We start from the raw sequence: 23,145 nt of genomic DNA, 5'->3' as shown, positions 1-23,145 counted from the left end.
TGAGTGTGGCTAGGAACAGAGGATAATCCTCTTGCCATCAGAAGCTGATCTACCAGTCTCAAAATGTCGGCTTCTAAGATATTCTTAGTAGATTGGATAGAGGCAGTTGAAGGAGGTCTCATTTCAAGAAAGGGACTTGGTGGCCTGTCTTTAAAAGGATCAAAGGTTGTTGAGTATCTTGTCCTAGGGAAGAAAGGCAGCTGCTTCTGTTTCTGCATCGAGGGTTCTGAGGGTACCGATGAAATTGCTCTCAACTCCGGTAAGAGTTTTAGGTGTGGAGCCAGATAGACCTTCCTGTGGCAAAGAGCTCTTAGATACTGAGGTCAGCTTAGAGACCTTCTTGGATGGTTCCAATGAACTAGGAAGTGAAGAAGCCCTTTTCTTGGTAAAGGAAGAAGAGCAGGATGAAGATGTGCTAGCTTCAGTCCTAGACTCAGAAATGGCCTGTACGAAATCAGATTTGAGGAGTCCCTTCAAGATAAGTTTATTCTTCCTCACAGTAAGGGTACGTGTAGAGAACCCATCACAAATTGAACAAACTTCCTGAAGATGAAGTTTCCCCAGGCAGTATACACATAAAGTATGCTCATTATAGTTGGGCATCTTACCCTGGCACCTTTTGAAATCAGTGGTGCCTTTTGAAGTTTTAATAGGGGAGAGTTGTTTTTCAGCCATAACAAAAGAAAATAGGCTGAAATTCACAGTCACACAGATAAGGATGAGATATGGAGATAAAGAAGATATTTTTTAAACAATTAAAAAGGAATAAGAGTATCTAAAGAGGTAATAAAGGGTATAAATGTACCAACAATGGTACTAAGAAAGACTAGAAAGATGAAGAGAAAAGAAACAGAGTCAAACTAAGCTACGAGGGGAGCTGGTAGACAGGGAGAAGGTTTAAGAAGAAAATTAAGTAAAAATATGTAGATATAAGAGTATTAAAAGAAATAAACTTACTCAAAATCAGCCTAGGCTTGAGAGAAGGACAAACACATCTGACCTATGAAGTGGCAAATGAGATCTGAGGTAATTTTCCAGAGGATCACTATGGGTAGTGCCTGGCTCGAGAGTTTCGAAGGAATGAGCTGGAATAAATGGCCGAGTTGGTTCCGAAGGTTGGAACCAAGCCTCACTGTCAAGGATTCGGTGAAGACTGACAACATCAGATAGAATTGTTTCCTACTGTATACAGCCCACAGTGGATGATGGTGTGCAAATCTAGGTTAAGCAGACAAAAAGGACAGGTTAAGTACCATCATATAGTTTGTAGTAAAAGACATGCATCTCTACTAAGACTGATTTCACAAAGTAAATTATAAAGTTTCCTTTTGAGTTATAATATGATGTCAGCCTAGATTTTAAAAAATGCTATCACATTCATGAGATTATCTAAAACTGATCTAAGTACAAACTGAATACAGATTTACAATTTTGGTAGTTTTATTCAACATTTTCACTGTATTATGACATTACCTCACAAATAAGTGTATTGTACTTTTATATCTTACTGTGAAAATGATCTTGCAGTGGAACATGAAGTCTAAGAAAAATTATAGTGTACATAAAGTGGTTTGAAGTTCTTTGTAACCTGAAAGAATATTGCAGAAAAAAGAGAATTACCTGCTAGAGCAATCAATGTATTGTAAATATGTTTCTGAGTGCTGAAATATATTTAGTTTAATGGATGTGATCAATGCAGGAGATATTCCCGTATTCATAAGTTAAAGTAACATCAGATTGCTATGTCAAAGCTTTTCTGAAGCTACAGCATGGCATTTCTGTTGTTGAAAGAAATAATTATGACAGTATCTCAAGTTTTGATATTGAGACATAAAGTGACACTTCCATTATGAAATTACCGTTAGGCAATTCTTTATGCCCAGAAATCAATATAGAGATATAAAACAGACCCTCTTTACTCGAAAGACTATACTTGTTTATCTGTCACCTAGTACAGAATGTTAATAATATTTTTCTCTTCTTACATGCTATGAGAAAGTAACACATAGCCACTGTTGTTATTTGAAAACTGTTTTCTATTTTTACAGGTGGGACAGATTATGAACTTTTCTCACAAAAACACATCTTTTTATTAACATTGTATATACCTTCCTATATAATACAAAGTGTTTAGAACATTTTCTATTGAAAGCATCACTAGTGATAACATTTTAAGGAATGTATAGGCATTATATATTAATTTTAGTTAATTTAGCCATTTTGAAAAAAAAATAATGTGCAGATTGCTATAGTTTTGGTAAAGCCAAAATGAATAAATTTCTGCATAATTCAGTGGTAGGAATTGAATCTGAGCCTACCTTTATAAAATATGGAGTGTAATAAAGTATATTGGGTACCTCATGGCTAATCCATAATTTTCATTAAACTGTATTGTCTGTAACTGTTTAGAAGTAAAAGAAAATGCACTAAAAGCCATTCAACAACTTCTCAAAGATCAGGATTTTTCTTAAATGTGATCTGATTGCTAAGGAGCCATTTTCAGGTTCAGAGAAAAGAAAACTCTCGATAGCTTTGGGAGTCGCATCTCCCCATTGACAGAGATTAGGTGTTCATTACTAATCCTGAGCCTGGCTGCAAAATTGCTACTGAACAGAGAGAAGACTAAAAGAAAATCTAGGATGTTAACATTTACAAATCATGCATGACCAAATTATATGCATCCTAATGGAGTGTGAATAGTTCTGTCGCTCTTTTTGGGATCTTAGGCTCATTCTCTTAACTGAACTTTTAGAAGTAGATATCAGGAAGACTTGATGATTAAATGTATTTCTGAATGCTGGAAAAGCTACTCTTCCATTAAAGTGAAATCTGCTCTGTAAAATCTTTCATATTATTTCATTATTATATGCCTATGAAAATCCATACACATCTATGCACTACACAAACTGTGTGCACCGTGGACTTCCATTGTATTTACTATCTATGTTTTGTGGATCTGCTACACTAAACCAAATAAAGTGAAATGCAATGAAATGCAGTGATCTGTGTCACCTCCAGGGCTAGATGTTCAACAGTAAGGTTTTAAGAAGTAGAAAAGGTTTTAAGAAGTTGAAAAAAAAATTGGAAAATACCATACTTATGTTAAAGAATTTGTTTAAAAGAGTCTTAAAACAGTGATTACTCTCAATATTTTTATCTCTGATTTGCAAAACTGTTACAGACCAGATTTTTTTGTGTAATTAAAATGTTTATTTAAAAAACAAACTGTGTAATTGTTTGGGATTTATAACTGATAAAACATCAACAACTGAAGCAAGAGGGGAACAAAAAACTTAAACATAGCATTTATGAACACCTATGTAGTGTACGAAAAAGAGATACTAATAATGCTTTATATAAACACACATTAGTATGCAAATATATTTGAGAAATTCAAGTCTTTGTATTGAAAGAGTCCAACCATCTTTGAAAGGAGAGGATTGGGAAACCATCTTAGAATTTAGGAAATTATGGTGGCAATTATTATTTGAATATAGTTGGTTTCCAGGCTTAAATGAAAGTGTTTCTATAACCAATGTGTTTTAAAACTGTGACCTTTGAAACTATGAATTGATACTACATCTACTTAGTAGTCATTTTTACTGTATTTACTGCAATTATATATATATTTTTTTGTGTATGTAGTTTATATTTCATGAATATTATATAACAAACATTTCATTCATTATTTAAGTTATTTAGTTCTAGATTTTCATGGTTATTTCATTTTAGGATAAATGCAATGGTGGAGTATCTGTTTAAGTGCACTAATTATTGATCATGTGACTAGTACATCTATTTTAAGGGTGACCAATGACTGTTTCAGCATCTATATTACCTTATCAAATGATGAAATGAGTGAATGCTGTTTCATTGATTCGATAAGGTCAGAAACCCTAAAAAGCGAAGACATGGAACAGCGATTCTTTTCCCAGGGAAAAAAATCACTGCTCCGCAAAAAAAAAAAAAAAAAGTTTAAACACAAAATGAAGTGGGGGGATTATGCCCCACACATACTCCAATGTGGGGGGCTGTGCCCCCCACACCCCACTACTTAAATATACCAAATCCAAGATCACACCATACTGCAGGAAATGGCAAAGTCCTGAAGATGGACCACCAATTTTTTCCCTTGGAAAAAAAAAATCGATGGTCTGTGTCTTCATTCTTTAGGAGTTTCAACCTTGTCGGATCAATGAAAGAGCGTTCGCTCTTTTCATCATTCAACAAGGTGATATAGACCCACTGTTTCATCTATTCTGATGAAGCTCATATTATTATATTGGACACAAACACTTAATAATAAAACAGAAAGTTTTTGTAACCATTAGCGTTCTTTTTTTTTGTTCACCTCTTGCTTCAGTTGTTGATGTTTTTATCAGTTATTAGTAGAAATCTTTGCATCAGTCCATGGTGCCGACTTTATTTTGGTATGGGATTTATGTTTCAAAGTGTAAATGCTGAATTGAAATAACAATCAGCAAAGCCATGATAAGTCCTGCATTGATCAGATAAATGAGTGTAGTAACCCATTTAAAATACAAAACACTGCAATTACTGGTATAGAGATATTACGATAACTATTGTTAATCTGCATTAGATTATTACACACAAAAATAAGCTTTTTTATAAAAAAAAATGCATGAAATTAACACAAGAATTACATAATATTACCCTTTTCAGTGTATAAAATGAAAATGCCCTTGTTCTGTACCTTCTATAACACTTGCTGATTAAAAAATACTAGCAACACTCTCAAGGTATCAGATAGTATATGAAAGCAATGGATGCCATATGAAAGCAAAATACTGTGCAAGTGTTGTCCTTCATGAGCAGTACAGAGCAAAGCCTTCTGCACTGATGGATACAAATGAAATAGGATCGTACAATGACATTATTTAAAAGAAGTAAGACAATTTCTTTTTTTAAACTAGGTCATTGTATGATTTAAAAGCACAGTCCCAGAGATTTTTTGTTTTGATTCTGATCTCCGTTTACATTTTCAGTCTAGCATTCTGAGCATGTCCCAACTTTGGCTGTAGGGGCTGGGGAGTGGTGCTTACAGGACGTTTCAGTGGTCTTAGTCAAATTCCATCTTAAATTGCAGTTGTACTCACAACAGCTCTCACTGTGTCATTCATCAGTTTCACCTGTGCTGTTTATCCTCAGAGAAAAATAACCTTTCAGGAATTTTATAACCTCACTTGCTCTTACCTTGCAGGAAAGCATATGAGCAATGCAAAACTAAAATATTAATTAACAGAGTTTTCTGTTCATTTCATTCATATTTTATTTTGTGCGGATTTCTGAATGCTAGCTAAGTGCTATGATGTTATGCATGACTGCCACTTTTTCTGTAGAAAGCATCAGAATGGTGCAAGTTTTAAGAACTAAGAACATATCCTAAGCCATTAGTTAATAATCCATGGAAGAAGGTTTTGTCATTGATTGAAACTCTACAACTGGAATCAGCCTCTTCTTGATAATATATATTCTGAGTGTCATGATTATTAATTAATTTATAATTGTGTTACTATCTTAAGTCTACTTATGTCAGGCTAAATGTAAATAGTGTACATAGTTATCTAATTAATTAGTTTCTTACTTAGAATACAAACAAATATTCTTTATATTATATGTTTAAAATAAAAATTATCTGAGTAAAAAAAAGAATGATGCAAGTTTTGAACAATAGTAGAAGCAGTCTTCTTTTTTTCATGTTTTGTTTTTTGATCTCTGAATACAGGCCAAGTGTAATGGTTTTCTGACCTCCTGTAAAATAAATATATGCGTGACACAAGCAATGAATTAATTTTAAACAATGAAGTCCAAAACTTACTGTCACAATGGGGGCTGTACAGTACAGTACAGCAAACTGAGATAGTTTTACATTTAATTCTGACATACAATTTTCACAAATGCGATATGTACAATGATGAAGAAAGTTATGCAGTTTGTCAAGTTTTAATTTCTGAAGACACCCTGGATGGGATAAGTGAGCAGAAGTACAAGAAAGCACTTTTTTTCTTCAGGATCACTGCAACAAGAAAGGTGGAATGTTCTCCAAGTTGTGCTAATGTGGGAATTATATGAGGTGAACAGAAGAAGAACAGCCTATTGCACTGGCACAGTGGGTTACTTTGATCCTGGCATAAAAATGTTTTTTTTTTTTTTTTTTACTTATGTATGTTGGTGGAGTGAGACCATGCAGAATTATAATACAACCGTGACTGAGGCTTAAGGCAACATTTCCTTTGAACCTCAGTAGTACAATGCATATGAGAAAATAATAAGTAGCAAAATGGAAATGAAACAGCCTTGGCAGTAAACAGTGCCTGGTACATTTTAAACTGTTAGCTGTTATCACAGCACATTTGTTCTAAATATATAATAATAAACTGGTTAACAGATCACATGCTTTGCAAATCACAGAGGAAATGACAGGAATAACCCTTCTTCAGTGTCTTTTTTAATGACATGGATTAGCAAGAACCTTTCTTGATTTCAGGATCTTTTTTATAAGTTACGTTACTATGCTGAAGTTGCAAGCATTTCTATTTAAGTTTCTGTAACTATGGATCATGGGCCCTATGGATGTTGGAACAGCTCTTTCTTCTTTAGAATGCATTACTTAGCTGTTCTGCTAAACAGAGCATAGTCATTTGCTTTAACCGCTGAGAAAATGCATACAGCAAATTTAAAATAAACTCCTGGCTTGTCACATTATCAAAATGACATTTATTGAATGACATTTTTGGAGTAATTTATTGTGTGAAAGTAAAGGTTTCAAAGGGAAAAGATGGCTTTTGTACTCAAGGGTTTTATTTTGCTAACTCCATGGTGGGGTTATTATATAGATATAAATGTTACTGAGAGTTGATTGCCACACATTTTTTATATTTTGATTTTAATCAGTGTTTTTTTTTTTTAATTTGTGGCTTCATCTGGACAGTTCAACAAAGTGATGTGGTGCGTATAACAGCACATATACTTAGGAAAGCATGTGGGCATTTCTGAATAATGTAACAGTGTCATATAGAGACAAAAGTAGCAAAGTCAATACTGTACCCATGTTACAGCTGGATTTGCTTAATAAAACTGATCGCTTTTAACACAGGTAAGCCGTATGAAGTTGCCTGAGTCAAATTTAGAACATAAATGAGATTGACTCTTAAATGCATGGACTGTCTAATAATAAGGCTCACTCAAACTTTAAGTTTAGGCACTGAATTGGATAAAGACATTTATGAGTTATAAGTAGGGTTTTATTTCTTGTAAATGGCAAATAAATCATTTGTGGAGATTAACTAATTTGGACATAGTTTCAAAGAATTAAAGTTAAATATTTCTAAGATGTGAACTTACATCTATAGCTTTAAAGAAAGCCTGATGGACAGCCTTTTTAAGTGGTGCCCATACAGTTTTTCAACATGGAGACAGTACTCAAAGCTGGATATTTACTTTGCACCCCACAGCCCAGCTAGGAAAAAGAAATGGAGCAGGTAGTCAGAAATGGATGCCATAAAACAGCAAGCTTACATCTGTAAGCCTACACCCTGAATGTTTACTATAAAAGTGTTATATTTTATGCAGTTAAAATTCAAGAAAGAAATACATTTCTCCATCCTTAAGGAGTAATAAAGCACTTGAGTGAGAATAAGTAATCATAGTCACCGTGCTGACACTTCCCCTGACACTGCTGGTTCACCACTAGAGCACATCAAATATGCATAGTCAGTCCTTCGACCTGCCTCTTGTTTCTTATTCCACAGCACACATATAACTAACCTACCTGGCAGTCTACTATGTCACCAGTCCCAATCACATCAACATGTTCTTTTTCTACAAATATACAAGGTGCCTGGCCATTACATGTTTCTGCCCAGAAGCAGATTATCAGTACATAAAAAAGAACAAAAAATGTGACCTTTTGATAAAGTGATCTCCTTCACCACTGTCACAGTACTGAAGAGCAATCTAAAATTCCACTAACAGTCTTATATTGCCTACCCATTCCCTATATCTCCGTTGGGAACTAATTCGGTTTCACTGATATTTCAGTATTTTCAACTTTGTTCTCTACCTGTTCATTATTATGCCTTTAGGCTTTCATGAATAACAGATGGCAACTTTCCAGAACTTTGGTTTGGTTGGTCTTTGTCCTTATATCAAAAAAATCTCTAGCAATCAAATGGTCACACTATTATTTTCCATTTACGTTGATAAATCCACTAGGCAAGAATAATTTCCAGAGAATCACACAGTTTGCAAATAGATATTGAGAGAGTACAATCCAGGAATACAGGATGAAGGTTCCTTAAATCAAACAGCCATAGTCTGCCATTTTCAGCCGCATGATTTAAATCTGTTCTTCACAGTAACCACCCTATATCAAGCCACTACTGTCATAATTACAGATCCCTCACTGTTTAAATAAAGGAAGATCCAATAACTGGCATAGCCTTCCTCACACTTCCATAGTCATTGCCCATCAGAAGACTGAATGAGCATGTGCAAGATCCATGCACATGCTCATTCAGTCTTCATTCAACAATTGTCTATGGAAATGTCAGCAGTATCATGCCAGTTCCTGAATTTTCATCTAACTTATGCAAACAGAAACATTTTCATATAATATGCCCATTGCCCATTGGATTTATCAAATTAAATGAAAAAAATTATAACAATGGTGGCTATTCAGATTATCTGAGAGGGTAAACTTTCATTTTCACTTCATGATAGTCAGTTACATTTAATTTGACCATATATAGCTCCTGAATAACACTTATTTTTAGAGGGTTGGTAAAGTTGTGCAAAACTGGATTCTGTACAGTAGAATTACAAGGGGCTATATCAAGCTGTCCCATATCAAGAGACTTTTTAGATTTCCACAGCTTGATATCCAAAGATTCAACTTTACACAATACAGATAATCTTAAACTAACATTACAGTATAAAAAGTAATTAAAAATTCAAAAATGCACACACTGATTGGACAGAGCAATCGACATGCTTGGTTAATTTCGGCGATACCAATGGGAAGACGTCTGGTTAGCTGCAGCAATTATAAAGAAAGCTTAAAGTTAGATGCAGACATCTTCCACTCACCACAAAAACAGATAATGAAAGACATTTGAAAAAACAACTGCTGAGTGTTTGGGAGCCTGCACTGCAAATGCAGATCTGCAAACAGGAGAAAGTCTGGCTAGCTGATGCTAATAAAGAGAAATGGTAAAGCAACATGAGGAAGCCTTTTCATTCTTCACAAAAACAGATAATAAGAGAAACATTAAACGAAAAAACATTGCCATAAGTTTGGGCATCTGCAAGCATCCTTGTGAGCAGGTAGATGCTTATGGACTTCTTTGTCTTAACACAAAATAAATAGAGGCACAAACTGCTTGCTAAACAGTACCCTGTCATAAAAAACTAAATGCACACAATAAAAAGAGACACAGTCTACCTGCAATAGCAGCGTGTCATCAGTAACAGTACCGTAAAGATGGTAGCACTTCTGTAACTCAATCAGCATTATAAGGTATTTAACAAAATAAGTGTATTCAATTATTTATTTAAAAGGACAAGTAAATAATGCAACTCAATCTTTTAGCTAAATACTGTCATTGATTAATGCTTAAATATAGATGGAAAAATTGTTGAACACTATTTTTTCACTTTAAAATGGAAGAGCACATAAGTAAATTGATAAAGATTTAAAAAATACTACAACTACATAATATCACACAAAAGTGATACAGTTGCATACTAGCATTAATCCATGGCTGGATATGAATAATGTTTGGATTACCCATGGTTGGGTTTGTTTGGTCACTCTGGCTTTGCCAATGTTGCCAAACCACACCAACAATAAATAAACCATTCTTTACCTGTTTTCAGCCATGGATTATTACTGAGTTATGGTATTGGTGGTAAACATTTTAAAGTCAAAATCTGTAAGATAATCTATCAATAATAGAGTGGAATAAACTTACCATACTCTAGAAAATTTATTGTTTGTGCAATGTTTTTTGGATTATGGGCAAAAGCAGGCAAATGGCATTTCTAGTCTTGTAAGAAAGCTTTAGGGCAGTCACTATGGACTAATACTGGACTATTACTAAGGCTTATATGTCTTATACTGGGATGGCTAGAAGATATCAGCAAAAGAAAAGTAGATACATAACTAGGTCGCAGTTTAATTGTTAGACTGCAGCAATGGGGATGTTGACAAATGAAGGCTCTACCATAAAATCTGTGCAATGTTTACATTTTATAAACTGGAAATGTTGTGCATGAGGAAAGAAAAGAAACATTAGGATGTCAGAGTAATTCACTACGCTGGGATAAAGGAGACTGGTGTGTGTGCAGAGCACCTGACTAAACTAAAGGGACAGATATGTTCATAAGCTGATGGGATATTTCACAGGATGGAAGCATTAATATAGTTAAGGAACATGATGTGAGAAGAATGTGTGGATGTATGGTGTGTAAACAGCCCAAAAGGCAAAAATTCCACCATAAACCATTTATCACCAAACTGAAGTCAAATACTTTAATATGCAAATTTGTAGTTTTACTTAAAAGCTTCCTTAGGCACATAAACATTTAAAACAGTTACTAAAGCCATTTAAATAGATAAAAGTCATATGATAAAAGTCACATAATGCAATTACACCCTCTGATGTAATTCTTTCAAATAGGGCTTTAAAGATACAAATTCATTTAAACCTTGCAATAAATGAGCCCTAAGTCGCAAAATCCATCTACATTCCTCTAATTCGGTCTGTTGAACAATATCACCACCGGGTAGGGATTCATTAACTTGAAATAAAATCAGAAATTTTAAATAGTGTGTGTGTTGCCTGTTTTATAAATATGTTTATATAATGCATTAGTGTTAAATTTCCAATTAATTTCAGAGAGATGATTACTAATATGATCTTTCAATTTTCTGTTGTTTTTTCCCACATAATATGCATCACATAACTGGCAAGTAGCTACGTATATAATATTCCTAGAATCACAATTTTCAAGCACTCATACATTAAATATTTTGCCAGTGACTGGATGGGTAAAACTTTTAACAGTATTAATATGGGTGCAATGCATGCATTTGTTACATCTACGTGTTCCTACTTTATTGGTTTTAAAATATATAATATTTTGAGGTTGTTGTTTACAATATAGTTTATTCTTTAAATTAGGACATTTTTTGTAACCAAAGGTTGGTTTATCACCTATAGAATTCCTAATCTCTGGTACTGCAGACAAAATGGACCAGTATTTGTTAATGATGGCTTTAACGGCCTTTGTATCTTGATTTGGATCTTCTTACTTTACTAAAGTGTCACTAGACTGCATAGTAAAGATAATCATATGTTGTTGCAATTAAATAATAGAGCACATGGTTTTATATGTAGGGATTATAACAGTAAAGTTGTTAATAATGCTAGAGATAATGCAAATGAAAAACGTGATGCTGGCATCAGACCAATTTTCTCTAAGCAGCTCCACAATATAGGTATAGTTCAGCAAAGTAATAATGTTAGTAAAGTTAGAAGATGGTTGTTTGCACTTGTTTTCACTGTGATTTACCAGTGGATTATTCTTCTTTTTATTGCTTACGTGCATGGTTTGTAAGTATGGAACCGTGAAGAAAACATGCAGGAATATGCCATTACACAGAAATAGAAATGGACCTTATTTGCTCAAAGTTACTAATGGTACAAAAGGCTTAGTCGTCTCCATTATAAAGTCTGCTTGTCCAAAGTTTATAACAATACATAAGGTTTGATCTTCTTTCATGATATTTTGACATATGCTCTGTATTTTCAAAAGAAGAATCTGATTTACCTAGATTTTTTATAGTGCCTTTGTACTCTGACATATGTCATACACTGTAGTCCTTAGTAACCACAAAGGCCTGTACTCCTTACTTCTTTTCTGAATTTAAATATCACATGCACGCATAAACCAGTACAAAAAGAGACAATATTACCTCAGCCTGAACATTTTGTGAAAGAAAATGCCACTATCATTTCTAAATGACCAAGAACAGTACCCTGCAAAACACAAAATCCATCTAAAGGCTAGTCATTAAAGGAATAAAAGAATATCACAAATGCTTAGAATCCTGGTAGACAACAGAATAATTCTTACAGCCTAAACCTGAACAGTATGTCACGACTATCCTACTTTGTAAGCTCTTTTAATATCTGGTTACAGATTAATCCAACTAAGAAGACAATTCTGGCATGAAGCAGTTAACCACTGAAAAAAACATGGTTCAAACCAAAAGTTTTGGTCAATGAGCATGTTTCCTCCAGATTTATGCTTATTACTATACTAACATCAGACTAACATTTTTTACATGGCCCAAAAGCTATATCACGCAAGTTTTTTAAATAAAACACGTCACTTATTAGAACAATGAAATGTTTTTACCTGTGAGCTAAATGAAAACAATGAAATGAAGGAAATAATTCACATACTGTACCACGTCCACACACAACACAAAAGTACTAGGTAAGGGACATCAGGGAAGGTGGAATACTATAACAACACATGATATATTGTTATACTATTCCACCCACCTTAATTGTGAACCCTTGGGTGTTGCAACGCCGTAGCCTTTTGAATCCAGGTTTCCTCCCACTTTCATGGTGTCACAAGGCTTCCTTTGTTCGATGTACTCATTCATGGTTGACTCTAGAAGAAAAGCAAATTTCCCCTTGGATTTGCGAACACGGGCTACTCCTTCAGCTGTAGTCTTGGTGAAAACAGAAGGTTCTGCAGATCTCATATATGTCCACATTTTTTCATATACTGCAATTTTTGATCTCTGAAAAACAAAACAAAAAAACGGTAAATACAGCATACTCAGAGTTTATATCAATAATAAATATTTATTTGAAGATTATAATGGTTATTTAGGCATTTGTTTTCTATGTCAAAATCTGAAGATATATTATGACAGAAAATTTGGTTTTAGGTTGTAGTCTGTGGCAGATTAGCTATTACTTTGATCTGGGTAGTTTTCATGCCATGGCTCCTCACTTTTCTGGCGGGACCATGCATAAATGCACATAGTCTTAATGATTCATTCTGATGATTTAAGACCATTTTAACCGCTGACATTAGTTCACCAATGCTTACCTCAAACGTTCAACTGCAATAACAAAATGGCCACAGTCGAGTATTTCAATGTGATTTATACAAATGCACACTAATCTTGGAAAGTCAGACTAATAATGTTTACCTTGACCATGACATCAGTGTAAGCTATTCCCATCCACAGGCAGCCCCTGTATTCAGCAATCATATCCCCATTGTTAATTGTGTATACCTTAGATGGCTTACTGTAGTAAAAATAATAATTATGGATACACCTTAATAATTTTTGGCTCTGTAAATGTACCTCTCCTGGACAATACAAAAAACGCTCACTATTCTCCTGATTTTTTGATCTGTTTGCAGAGTTACCTCCTTATTGAAAACTCCTTAGATTTTTAAAACTACTTAACATAGGCTCTCAAATGAAATGTTTTTTTGCATACTCAAATGCTAATATCATCTATAGTTACTAATCAAAGTTATTGTGCATATGTTTCATTTGTGACTGACTACAGTTAACTTGTCTTATTTGTTTCATCCTCTGTTTTACAAGTATTGTGATATATTGTAAATTTCCTTTTCTGTATTATCAATCCCTTATGATTAGGTATTTTTGTATTATGGATTTTTTTTTATTGCCACTTATGGAGCTTTTCTCCCCGGGCCTCTACTGAAAAAGGACATGTGTCCAGATGGACTTTCTTGGTAAACACATGTAAAATAAATAAATAAATAAATAATGTATTTCAAGTTTATAAAAAGAAATGATCTCTGCTGGCTATTTGTAACAGCAGATAGTACAGGTGGCTGATCCACAGTGTAGATAAAGTTTATTGCCATTTTTGGTGTATCATCAAAGATTATTTCTATTCTAGCATGTCATATGAAATCTATTTCCATACTTTGCATATAATCAAACACATATCAGCCCAAGTATTCCAACTTATTTCACATAAATGTACACCAGTCCTGCCAAGTCAGACTGTTAAAAAAAAAACAACAAGGTAGGTTACTTTCATTCAGAGAAAACCCTTATATCCACCCAACAGTTATAGCAACTTTGTCATGTGCACATCTGATTGCTGTATAAAATATTAGAGCATGAATCAAGACAAAGCCCAAAAATAATGAGGGCCAAATCCCCAAAATCAGACTCATTTTTTTAAATAATGCTGTCACATACTTAGAACATTGCTAGAATAAAAGTTTTTAATTTTGCATTTTCTGAAGAATATGAAATCTAAAACTCAAATATTTATAATTTAATAATGGCAATCCTCAATGATATGCAGAAAATGGCACAGTGGTGCAGCGGTTAACATTGCTGCCTCACATCAAGAGGTTTGTCAGTTCAATTCTTGGCTGGGGTGCCTTCTGTGTGAAGTCTGCATGTCCTCCCTGCATTCATGTGGGTTTCCTCCGGTTACTCCAACATTCCAAAGACATGCATCTGGAGCATTTCTCCCTGGGCCTCCACTGTAAACAGGCTCTGTACTAGTCAGACTTTCCAGGTCAACAAATGTTAAATAAAATAAAAACTACAAATGTTATGAGGAACAAACCAAAAATATTAGGCAACATAAAGGCATCTGGCAAACTCTGAGATAGTTGAGAGTTATGTAATTTCAAATTTGTTTTACATAAAAAGTAGACACTTCACAAGTAATCCACCTCATTTTACAGAAACACACATTAGTTATGTGAAGCCAGTTGGTTAACTGAATAAACAACAAGATGATAAGTTATTTTAATCCACAAAAAGCACCTGCAGCTAGTGACTTTGTTTCTGTATACCTCATCTGACTGTGATAAAAATAATATAGAGCAAGAATCAAGGACAAAACCAAAGCATAATGAGAGAGAAAGATCCAAAATCAGGAACAGATTTTAAGTATTGTTCTTATATACTGATTGCCAAACAAGATTGCATGACCACAGTCCACAGAAAAACTAAAACCAAAAGAAAAAAAAAGATCAAGCAGATTTCTACTCCTTCCTTTAATGTAAAAACAAATGAACAGGGTAAGCGCTTATATCCCATTCAAATTGGGGACTTCATCAGAATCTGCCATAATCAGTATTAAAACCATTTAAATACACAAACCATCATTGACATTGGTTAAAACATTTCCATTTGAAACAACATAAACTTGTCTCATGATAGCAATTTGTTCGGAAATGCCAAAGATGAACCTTTTGATACCCAAGGTCCACAAGAGTATATGGGCTCCACCTTTCAGACCCATAGTTTCAGCAGTATACGTGGACCAATAGGTTAACCATGTAGTGGAAGATGCTTCCCATCTGGTGAAAGATTCTTGGAATTTTTTAGGACACCTCAAGAAAGAGCTCTGGTCACCTGACTTGTTATTCTTGACAATAGATGTCAAGGACCTCTTTACCAGTATACCAAAAGAAGAGGGTTTAGATCTATTTGAAGAAACTCTTTTCTCATGTTCCAAGTTGAGACACGAACAGACTACCTTTGTTTGTGAGTTAATGGCCCTGATTTTAGAGAATAATTACAGAGGAGTTACGATGGGGGCAGCATGTGCCCCCGTATATGCCAATATTGTATTGTTAGGATGGGAAAGAAGAGTATTGCTTAAAAGTGAGTTTTTGTGCAATATACACCTTTATGTCCAATTTTTGGATGATATATTTGTATTATGGAAGGGAGGTAGAGACAAAGTGGATGACTTTATAAGATTCTTGAATCAGAGTACCAACTTTTTAGAGTTTACCTACAAGTGTCACGAGAATGAAATAGATTACTTGAACACTAAAATTCCACACACCAGTGGAGGGTGTAAATCCAATGTATATCAAAAGAGCACCTTTTGTAATTCTTATTTATATTTTTCCAGTAATTATCCCCTTAGTCAAAAGAAAAGTTTGGTTAAGGGACAAGCGATTAGAATGGCAAGAATGCCCTTTCATTATGAAGATCTTAGGGATGAACTGCAGCAAGTGACAGACATGTTCTGTGAGAGGGGTTATCCCAGAAAATTGGTGAATGACATCACAGATGATATATATCAGAGGCGGGGGTCAAATATATTCCACTGTTGGGGAAGGGCCTTGTTGTTGGGGCAAACCCTTCTACTGTAAGTGGTAAAACTGGGAGAAGGCTTGTATTGTTCCCTACAACCAGATATCTGGGAAAGTAAGGGACATTATAAGTAAAAACTGGAATATTTTCAGAGTTGATCCCAGGGTGAATGGTATTCTAGGTGAACAACCCCTTTTATCACCAAAACTAGTGCAAATTTAAAGAGACTTTTGGAAAATGGAAAGTTGAGCAAAAGGGGGAATGGGACAGGCATGAGACCCTGTAGTTCATGTAGGCAGTGTGTATATATCAATAGGGAAGTGGAGATTACTTTAGACAATAAAATGTCTAGTAAAAATATTCTTGAAGAAAGGTATTTGTGCTTCCACTAAAATAGTATACCTGGCAAATTGTTGTACTTGCACAGCGTTCTATGTTGGGAAAACCGAGCAAGCGCTCAGAAATAGGATATATGAGCACATGTATGACCTTCAACATCAAAAGAGACTAATGCCCTATACAAACATTCTTTAGTTTGCAAAGGTTTCAAAAGGTTCAACTTTGGCATTCTCAACCAGATTTTGATTAACCCTAGAGTGGGGGAATGGAAAACTATGTTGAACAAAAAAGAGACCTTATGGCAATTGAGGTTAGCAGCATTGCCAGGTGTTAGAGATTTTATTTCTATTGCTCCTGTTTTAAAGGAGAAAGCAGATAGACTGGCATAAATGGGTTTTAGGACCAGGAATGAAACAAGCAAATGTTAGATCAGTCTTTCATTTTACACACATTGTGTTTCTTTTATAAAAATGGTTTCACAAACCAGTATTATTCAAATGTTGTACGTCCTCATTTTACTTAGCCTCAATACCAAAATACAATAACAATAATTACAGTATTATACATATTCCAATGTAGACATTAGGTAAAATGGATTGCGATCAAGTGACAAGTTTATGTTGTTTCAAATGGAAATGTTTTAACCAATGTCAATGATGGTTTGTGTATTTAAATGGTTTTAATACTGATTATGGCAGATTCTGATGAAGTCCTCAGCTTGACTGGAATGAAAGCGCTTAATCTGTTTGTTTGTTTTTACATTAAAGGAAGGAGTGGAGACCTGCTTGATCTCTTTTTTTTGCACATTTGTTTTCTTTTGGTTATTGTTTTTATATACTTAGAATATTGATACAATACTATTTTCAACACTGGCATGTCATTTCTGAATGATCTATGAGAAAACCCCAAATGTTGTAGAGAAAAGAAGAAAATGAGGCAAAGTCAGGGATATTTTGTGAAATCGGGGACAGTTTCAGCTTAACACAAATTGTACCCAAAGCTTACTTCATCTAAATATGCACTACTCCTCCAAAGCCAGACTATAAGCGTAAGTGACATGATGGTAAGTTACTTTCTTCCAGAGCCAGATCCCCCATGTAGCAGCTGCAATCCTCAAAAATTTGTCAGAAAAGCACAAACCTTATGAGACATGGACCAAAAAATATGAGGCAAAGTCAGGTACATTTTGCAAAATTAGGAACCATTTCAACATGTCATTACACAAACATGTTACTCATACAGTAAATATGTGAACTTATTTCATACAAAAGCACTCCAGTCCTGTGAAGTCAAACTGCAACTGAGCAAACAGCAAGAAGGTGAGATGCTTTCATCCACAGCCCCACTCCCTGTTTTGCATATACAATCCTGAATGATTTGCTAGAAAAACACAAATTTTATGAGACACAGACCAAAAATATAAGGGAAAGTCAAGGACATTCAGTAAAGGCAGCAACAGTTTCAACTTTGTTTCACATAAATGGCACCCAGAGAGTTAATATCCCAACCTACTTCATACAGATGTACTCTAACCCTGTAAAATATGTTAGCTGGGCAGACAACAATACGATAATCTGCAGGCTAAGAATATTAGGCAGATACATGGACGCTGTAAAATTAGGGATGGTTTTGAATTTGTTTCACACAAGGAGTGTCTAAAGAGTAAATATTCTAATTTATTTCAGAGAAATGCACAATAGCCCTTAATGCCAGACCTTAAACTCTGCAGATGAAGACATCAGACTGCTATCATCCACAGCACAGCTAACCCCACACTTATCTGGCTGATCCTCAATGTAGTAAAAAAAAAAGAGAATAGATATTTCAGTTTATTTAACACAAATCCAAACCAGTCCTTAATGCTAGACTTTGGGCAGAGTAAAAATGAAGAGAATAATTTGCTTTCATCTATATTACACCTAGCCACCTCTTACTTGGTTTACTACCAGGGTATAAAAAAGGGAGTAAATATTCCAGTTTATTTCAAACAAATTCATGCCTGTATTTAATGCCAAAATTTAAAATTAGCAGCTGATGAGGGCATATTCCTTTCATCTTCTGCACAGCTAGCCAGTCCTGTATTATCTGGTTGAGTTACTGTGATGTCATTACATGCTTGGATATCCACTGATGCAACTATCACTATTTAATATTGTCATACCAATAAATCATGGTAATGCAAAGAAGAGAAAGCTGTGGCACTATAGATATGATTGAAGCCTGTGGAAATTTATTTATTTATTCTTTCACTAAAGAAATACTCCTTTACTTGAAATAAAAAAGAAATAATGTGCCCAGGCCAAATATCACAACTAACTCTTTTGCATATGTGGAAATAGCAGGAACTTAGAGTATGTTGTTGTGTCTTTCGGCTTTTCCCGGTTAGGGGTCGCCACAGCGGAACTCCGGCCTGCTAATGATTGGCAGTAGATTTTTACGTACTGAGTTGCCAGCTCTGACGCACAACCTTCAACGAAGGTACGCCCATTCACGCATGTCTCCACACAGAAGACATAACGAAAAAAAGAAAACTGCACTAAAATAACCAAAACGAAAATCAACAGGAGAATCAAGCAGCAAATTAGCAACACTGGTGTATAAACATTAACGTAGACCAAGTTTATTTAAAACAAGATACGTTTTCGTCCCTCTTAGTAGAAAGACTTCATCAGAAAAACAAGTAAAAAAAGCCAATTAAGGCTTTTTAAAAGTTCCGCTCCTTTACAGTCAAACTTTTGAGCCAATCACCTAGTCGCATTTAGTAAAGTAAGGCTCAAAATTTAAAGAGCCCACAATGTGCAAATCATAATAAAATATCCATATAAATATACACCAATTAAATAACAACAACTAGTTAAGTCCATAAAAAATAAAAAATATTAAATATTAAATTGATAAATGTTATTAAATTAATAATTAATGCAACCCTAAACAGAAGAGCACTAATCCAGAAGTTTAAAATGCACACAAATGGTAAGCCCTACTACGGGCATCTTAAACACACTGTCATGTTATAAAATGAGCCAATAAGACTAATATATACGAACAGACTAATATATATAAAGGCTATGAAAAAGACAAATAATAAAGTTAGATAATAAAGTTAAAAAACAACTGTCTATTAAGTCATATAATATAAAGTTAATGCACCCTAAATGGTACCAATTAACAAACTATAACTCTTATTGTCTTAAACAACTCTTGAGTTTCAAAAGACAAGATATATTACAATTGTCGTTAAGACCAGGGTAACAGAAAGCATTTAACATCAGTTGCCATTCAAGTTCACGACATTCTAGTAATATAGAAGTAGGGCCACCTCTAAAGTCATACAACAATTGGTCAATGGCTAAAAAGTGAAAAGAGTGATCAGGGTTAGTATTTACGTGCTTAGCTAATACATTATCGGTCTTGTTTTTAGTGACCGCATAAGTGTGTTCATAAATCCTATCTCGGAATTTGCGGTCAGTTTTCCCCATATAAAAGACATTACAGATTTTATACTTAGCTAAGTAGATAATGCCCTTTGAATTACAGTCTAGTCTATGCATGATATGACATTTTCTACTTCCAATTTAAAAAAAAACACTGTTTTTTACATGTTTACACATACTACAGGAAGCACAAGGAACAGACCCACAGATTCTATTGTTCACTCTATGTTTTTTGCATTCAAGAAGACTTTTTAAGTTGGCACCCCTTCTATAAACAACTATTGGTGACAGTCCAATTCTCTCCATCAATAAGTTGTCCTTGTGCATTAAGCACCAGTTCTTGAATAAAGACCATTTAATTTAACTGATAATGTGTTAGCTAAGCACGTAAATACTAACCCTGATCACTCTTTTCACTTTTTAGCCATTGACCAATTGTTGTATGACTTTAGAGGTGGTCCTACTTCTATATTACTAGAATGTCGTGAATTTGAATGGCAACTGTTGTTAAATGCTTTCTGTTACCCTGGTCTTAACGACAATTGTAATATATCTTGTTTTTTGAAACTCAAGAGTTGTTTAAGACAATAAGAGTTATAGTTTGTTAACTGGTACCATTTATGGTGCATTAACTTTATATTTTATATATACTTTATTCGGTATCCGTAGTGGACGATTCTTCCCCCGAACTCCTACTGGGTGATGTGCCCCTCTTAAGAATAGATCTGGGCCATTTTTTACGTGTATATGTGAAATTCTTTGTGCCCTCCGCAAATCGTACCCCTTTGTATAACTCAAAGGGTTTCCCCCTCTCATAATCTTCTATATCTTTTGAAAATTTTTTCAATTTCTTTTCTTTAAGAATTTTTTCAGAGGCCGACAGTTCTCTGGATAGTCTATTCAACAATCCAGAAAAGTTGGGTTGACTCTCATATGATTTTAACTCCTCACACAATTTTTGCACATCACAAATATTGGCTTGAATCGTTCTGTCATAATAAGAAGAAAGGATGTAGACAAATAGTCAATCAATACATAACACTGGCTCAGTAGCTCAGTTTGATAAATGCTAAGTGTGATGTACATTTTACAATACACAGACCAGGGTTGGAATCCAGTGACAACCACTACTAAATATTACTGAATCATATATGTAATTTTAACAGATGTACTCCCCACAGGAATTATAGGTAAATTGGTGCAGTACCCTTAGTATGGGTTAATAATATTTGTGTTCAGATATAACAGAGGTAAGAGGTCAGAAAATAAAGGCAAAAAGTACAATACTACTAAAAGGTAATAAAGAAATAAAATGTGTACTCATGTTATGGCTGTATGCCTGGTGTATCTGTGAATGCTGATAGTCTAACCCCATGCCTGCCAAGGATTGCATGATAGTCATAAACTGTCTGTACTGTGCATGATACATGTTTCTCACGTGTCATGCTGTCATGGACTGTGGTCACTGTTGTCTAATCCCTCAGTCACAGATACATCATCAACCAGGGGCGGCTCGTGGCATAGGGCTGCCGGACTGCAGCCCCCTCAAAAATAAAAAAGAATATTTTTTTTAATACACAAGGAGACATCTGTGCACTTTTACAACAGACCCGCCAGGAGTATAGGACGCGTCCGGACTGCTCCTCTTGCAGCAGGGACTCGGGACAGAGCCGTAGGGATCTCGTCAGCCTTTTTATTTTTATTGAGGTTGTGCTTTTTAATACAATGTGTGTGTATGGTGCTTGTGCTTTACTGGAGTTGGAGTGTGTGTGTGTGTGTGTGAAAATGCCCCAGGTGCTTATGGTGGTGTGGTAGGGAATGCCTCAGGCTTGAACCCTGTACCCTGTATGCAGGTGTTAAAGACTTGAGTTCCCTACCCACCACCATTTGTAAAAAAAATTCAGATTTTTACCTCATATTCGATCTGATCTGTTCCTCATAATATCTGTGGTTTGTAAATGTTGCAATGCTTGATATTTGATGGTGTAGTAGTAGCATTGTTGCCTCACAGCTGCAGGTTCTTGGGTTTGATTCTTGGCTGGGGTTCCTTCTTTGTGGGGTCTGTATCTTCTCCCTGTGTTTGTGTGGGTTTGCTTTTGTGCCCTCCCATGTTACAAAGACATGTCTGCATTATTTCTTCCTGGGCCTCTGCTGAAAATTGTTTATTTGTTCCAAGTCAGACTGTCCTGATTAAATAATGTTAAATAAAATTGATAGGCATTTGAATTTCAGACTTAAGGGTTTCTGAATGTTTAATTCCTTGTGTATTTGATGGTGCAGTGGTAGTATTGTTGCCTCACAGCTATAGGTTTTCTGGTTTGATTTTTGGTTGGGGTGGCTTCTGTGTGGAGTCTGCATCTCCTCCATGTGTTTGTGTGGATTTGCTCTGGTGCCCTGCCATTTTACAAAGACGTGTCTGCAGTTTTAATCCCTGCTGAAAATTGGTTTTGTTCTGTCCGCAGTAAAATTGACAGGCATTTGAATTTCAGACTTCAGGTTTCTGAATGTTTAATTCCTTGTATAATTGATGGTGCAGTGATAGTATTGTTACCTCACAACTATAGGTTTTCTGGTTTGATTCTTGGTTGGGGTGGCTTCTGTTTGGAGTCTGCATCTCCTGCCTGTGTTTGTGTGGATTTGCTCTGGTGCCCTGCCATTTTACAAAGATGTGTCTGCAGTTTTAATCCCTGCCTCTGCTGAAAATTGTTTTTGTTCTGTCCGCAGTAAAATTGACAGGCATTTGAATTTCAGACTTCAGGTTTCTGAATGTTTAATTCCTTGTAGATTTGATGGTGCAGTGGTAGTATTGTTGCCTCACAGCTATAGGTTTTCTGGTTTGATTCTTGGTTGGGGTGGCTTCTGTTTGGAGTCTGCATCTCCTGCCTGTGTTTGTGTGGATTTGCTCTGGTGCCCTGCCATTTTACAAAGATGTGTCTGCAGTTTTAATCCCTGCGTCTCTGCTGAAAATTGTTTTTGTTCTGTCCGCAGTAAAATTGACAGGCATTTGAATTTCAGACTTCAGGTTTCTGAATGTTTAATTCCTTGTATAATTGATGGTGCAGTGATAGTATTGTTACCTCACAACTATAGGTTTTCTGGTTTGATTCTTGGTTGGGGTGGCTTCTGTCTGCATCTCCTCCCTGTATTTGTGTGGATTTGCTCTGGTGCCCTGCCATTTTACAAAGACGTGTCTGCAGTATTAATCCC

At 35.1% G+C, this 23,145-nt stretch overlaps 1 protein-coding gene across 7 annotated transcripts in view; it reads right to left on the bottom strand.

Annotated features, from left to right (window-relative positions):
* Nucleotides 1-23,145, bottom strand: part of GRIA4 (glutamate ionotropic receptor AMPA type subunit 4) — a 2,450,678-nt gene that overhangs the window by 327,560 nt on the left and 2,099,973 nt on the right. For all 7 annotated transcript variants that reach the window (XM_044072595.1, XM_044072594.1, XM_044072591.1 and 4 more), the window contains exon 13: nt 12,594-12,841. In XM_044072595.1, the coding sequence (XP_043928530.1) occupies nt 12,594-12,841 (248 nt within the window). The remainder of the gene's footprint in view (nt 1-12,593; nt 12,842-23,145) is intronic.

This window comes from Protopterus annectens, chromosome 5.part0 (assembly GCF_019279795.1).
Source record: "Protopterus annectens isolate FY-2018-M chromosome 5.part0, PAN1.0, whole genome shotgun sequence".
Taxonomy (NCBI): domain Eukaryota; kingdom Metazoa; phylum Chordata; order Ceratodontiformes; family Protopteridae; genus Protopterus; species Protopterus annectens.
Note: the sequence above shows the minus strand (reverse complement) of the source record. Positions and strands in the feature narration are given on the sequence as shown.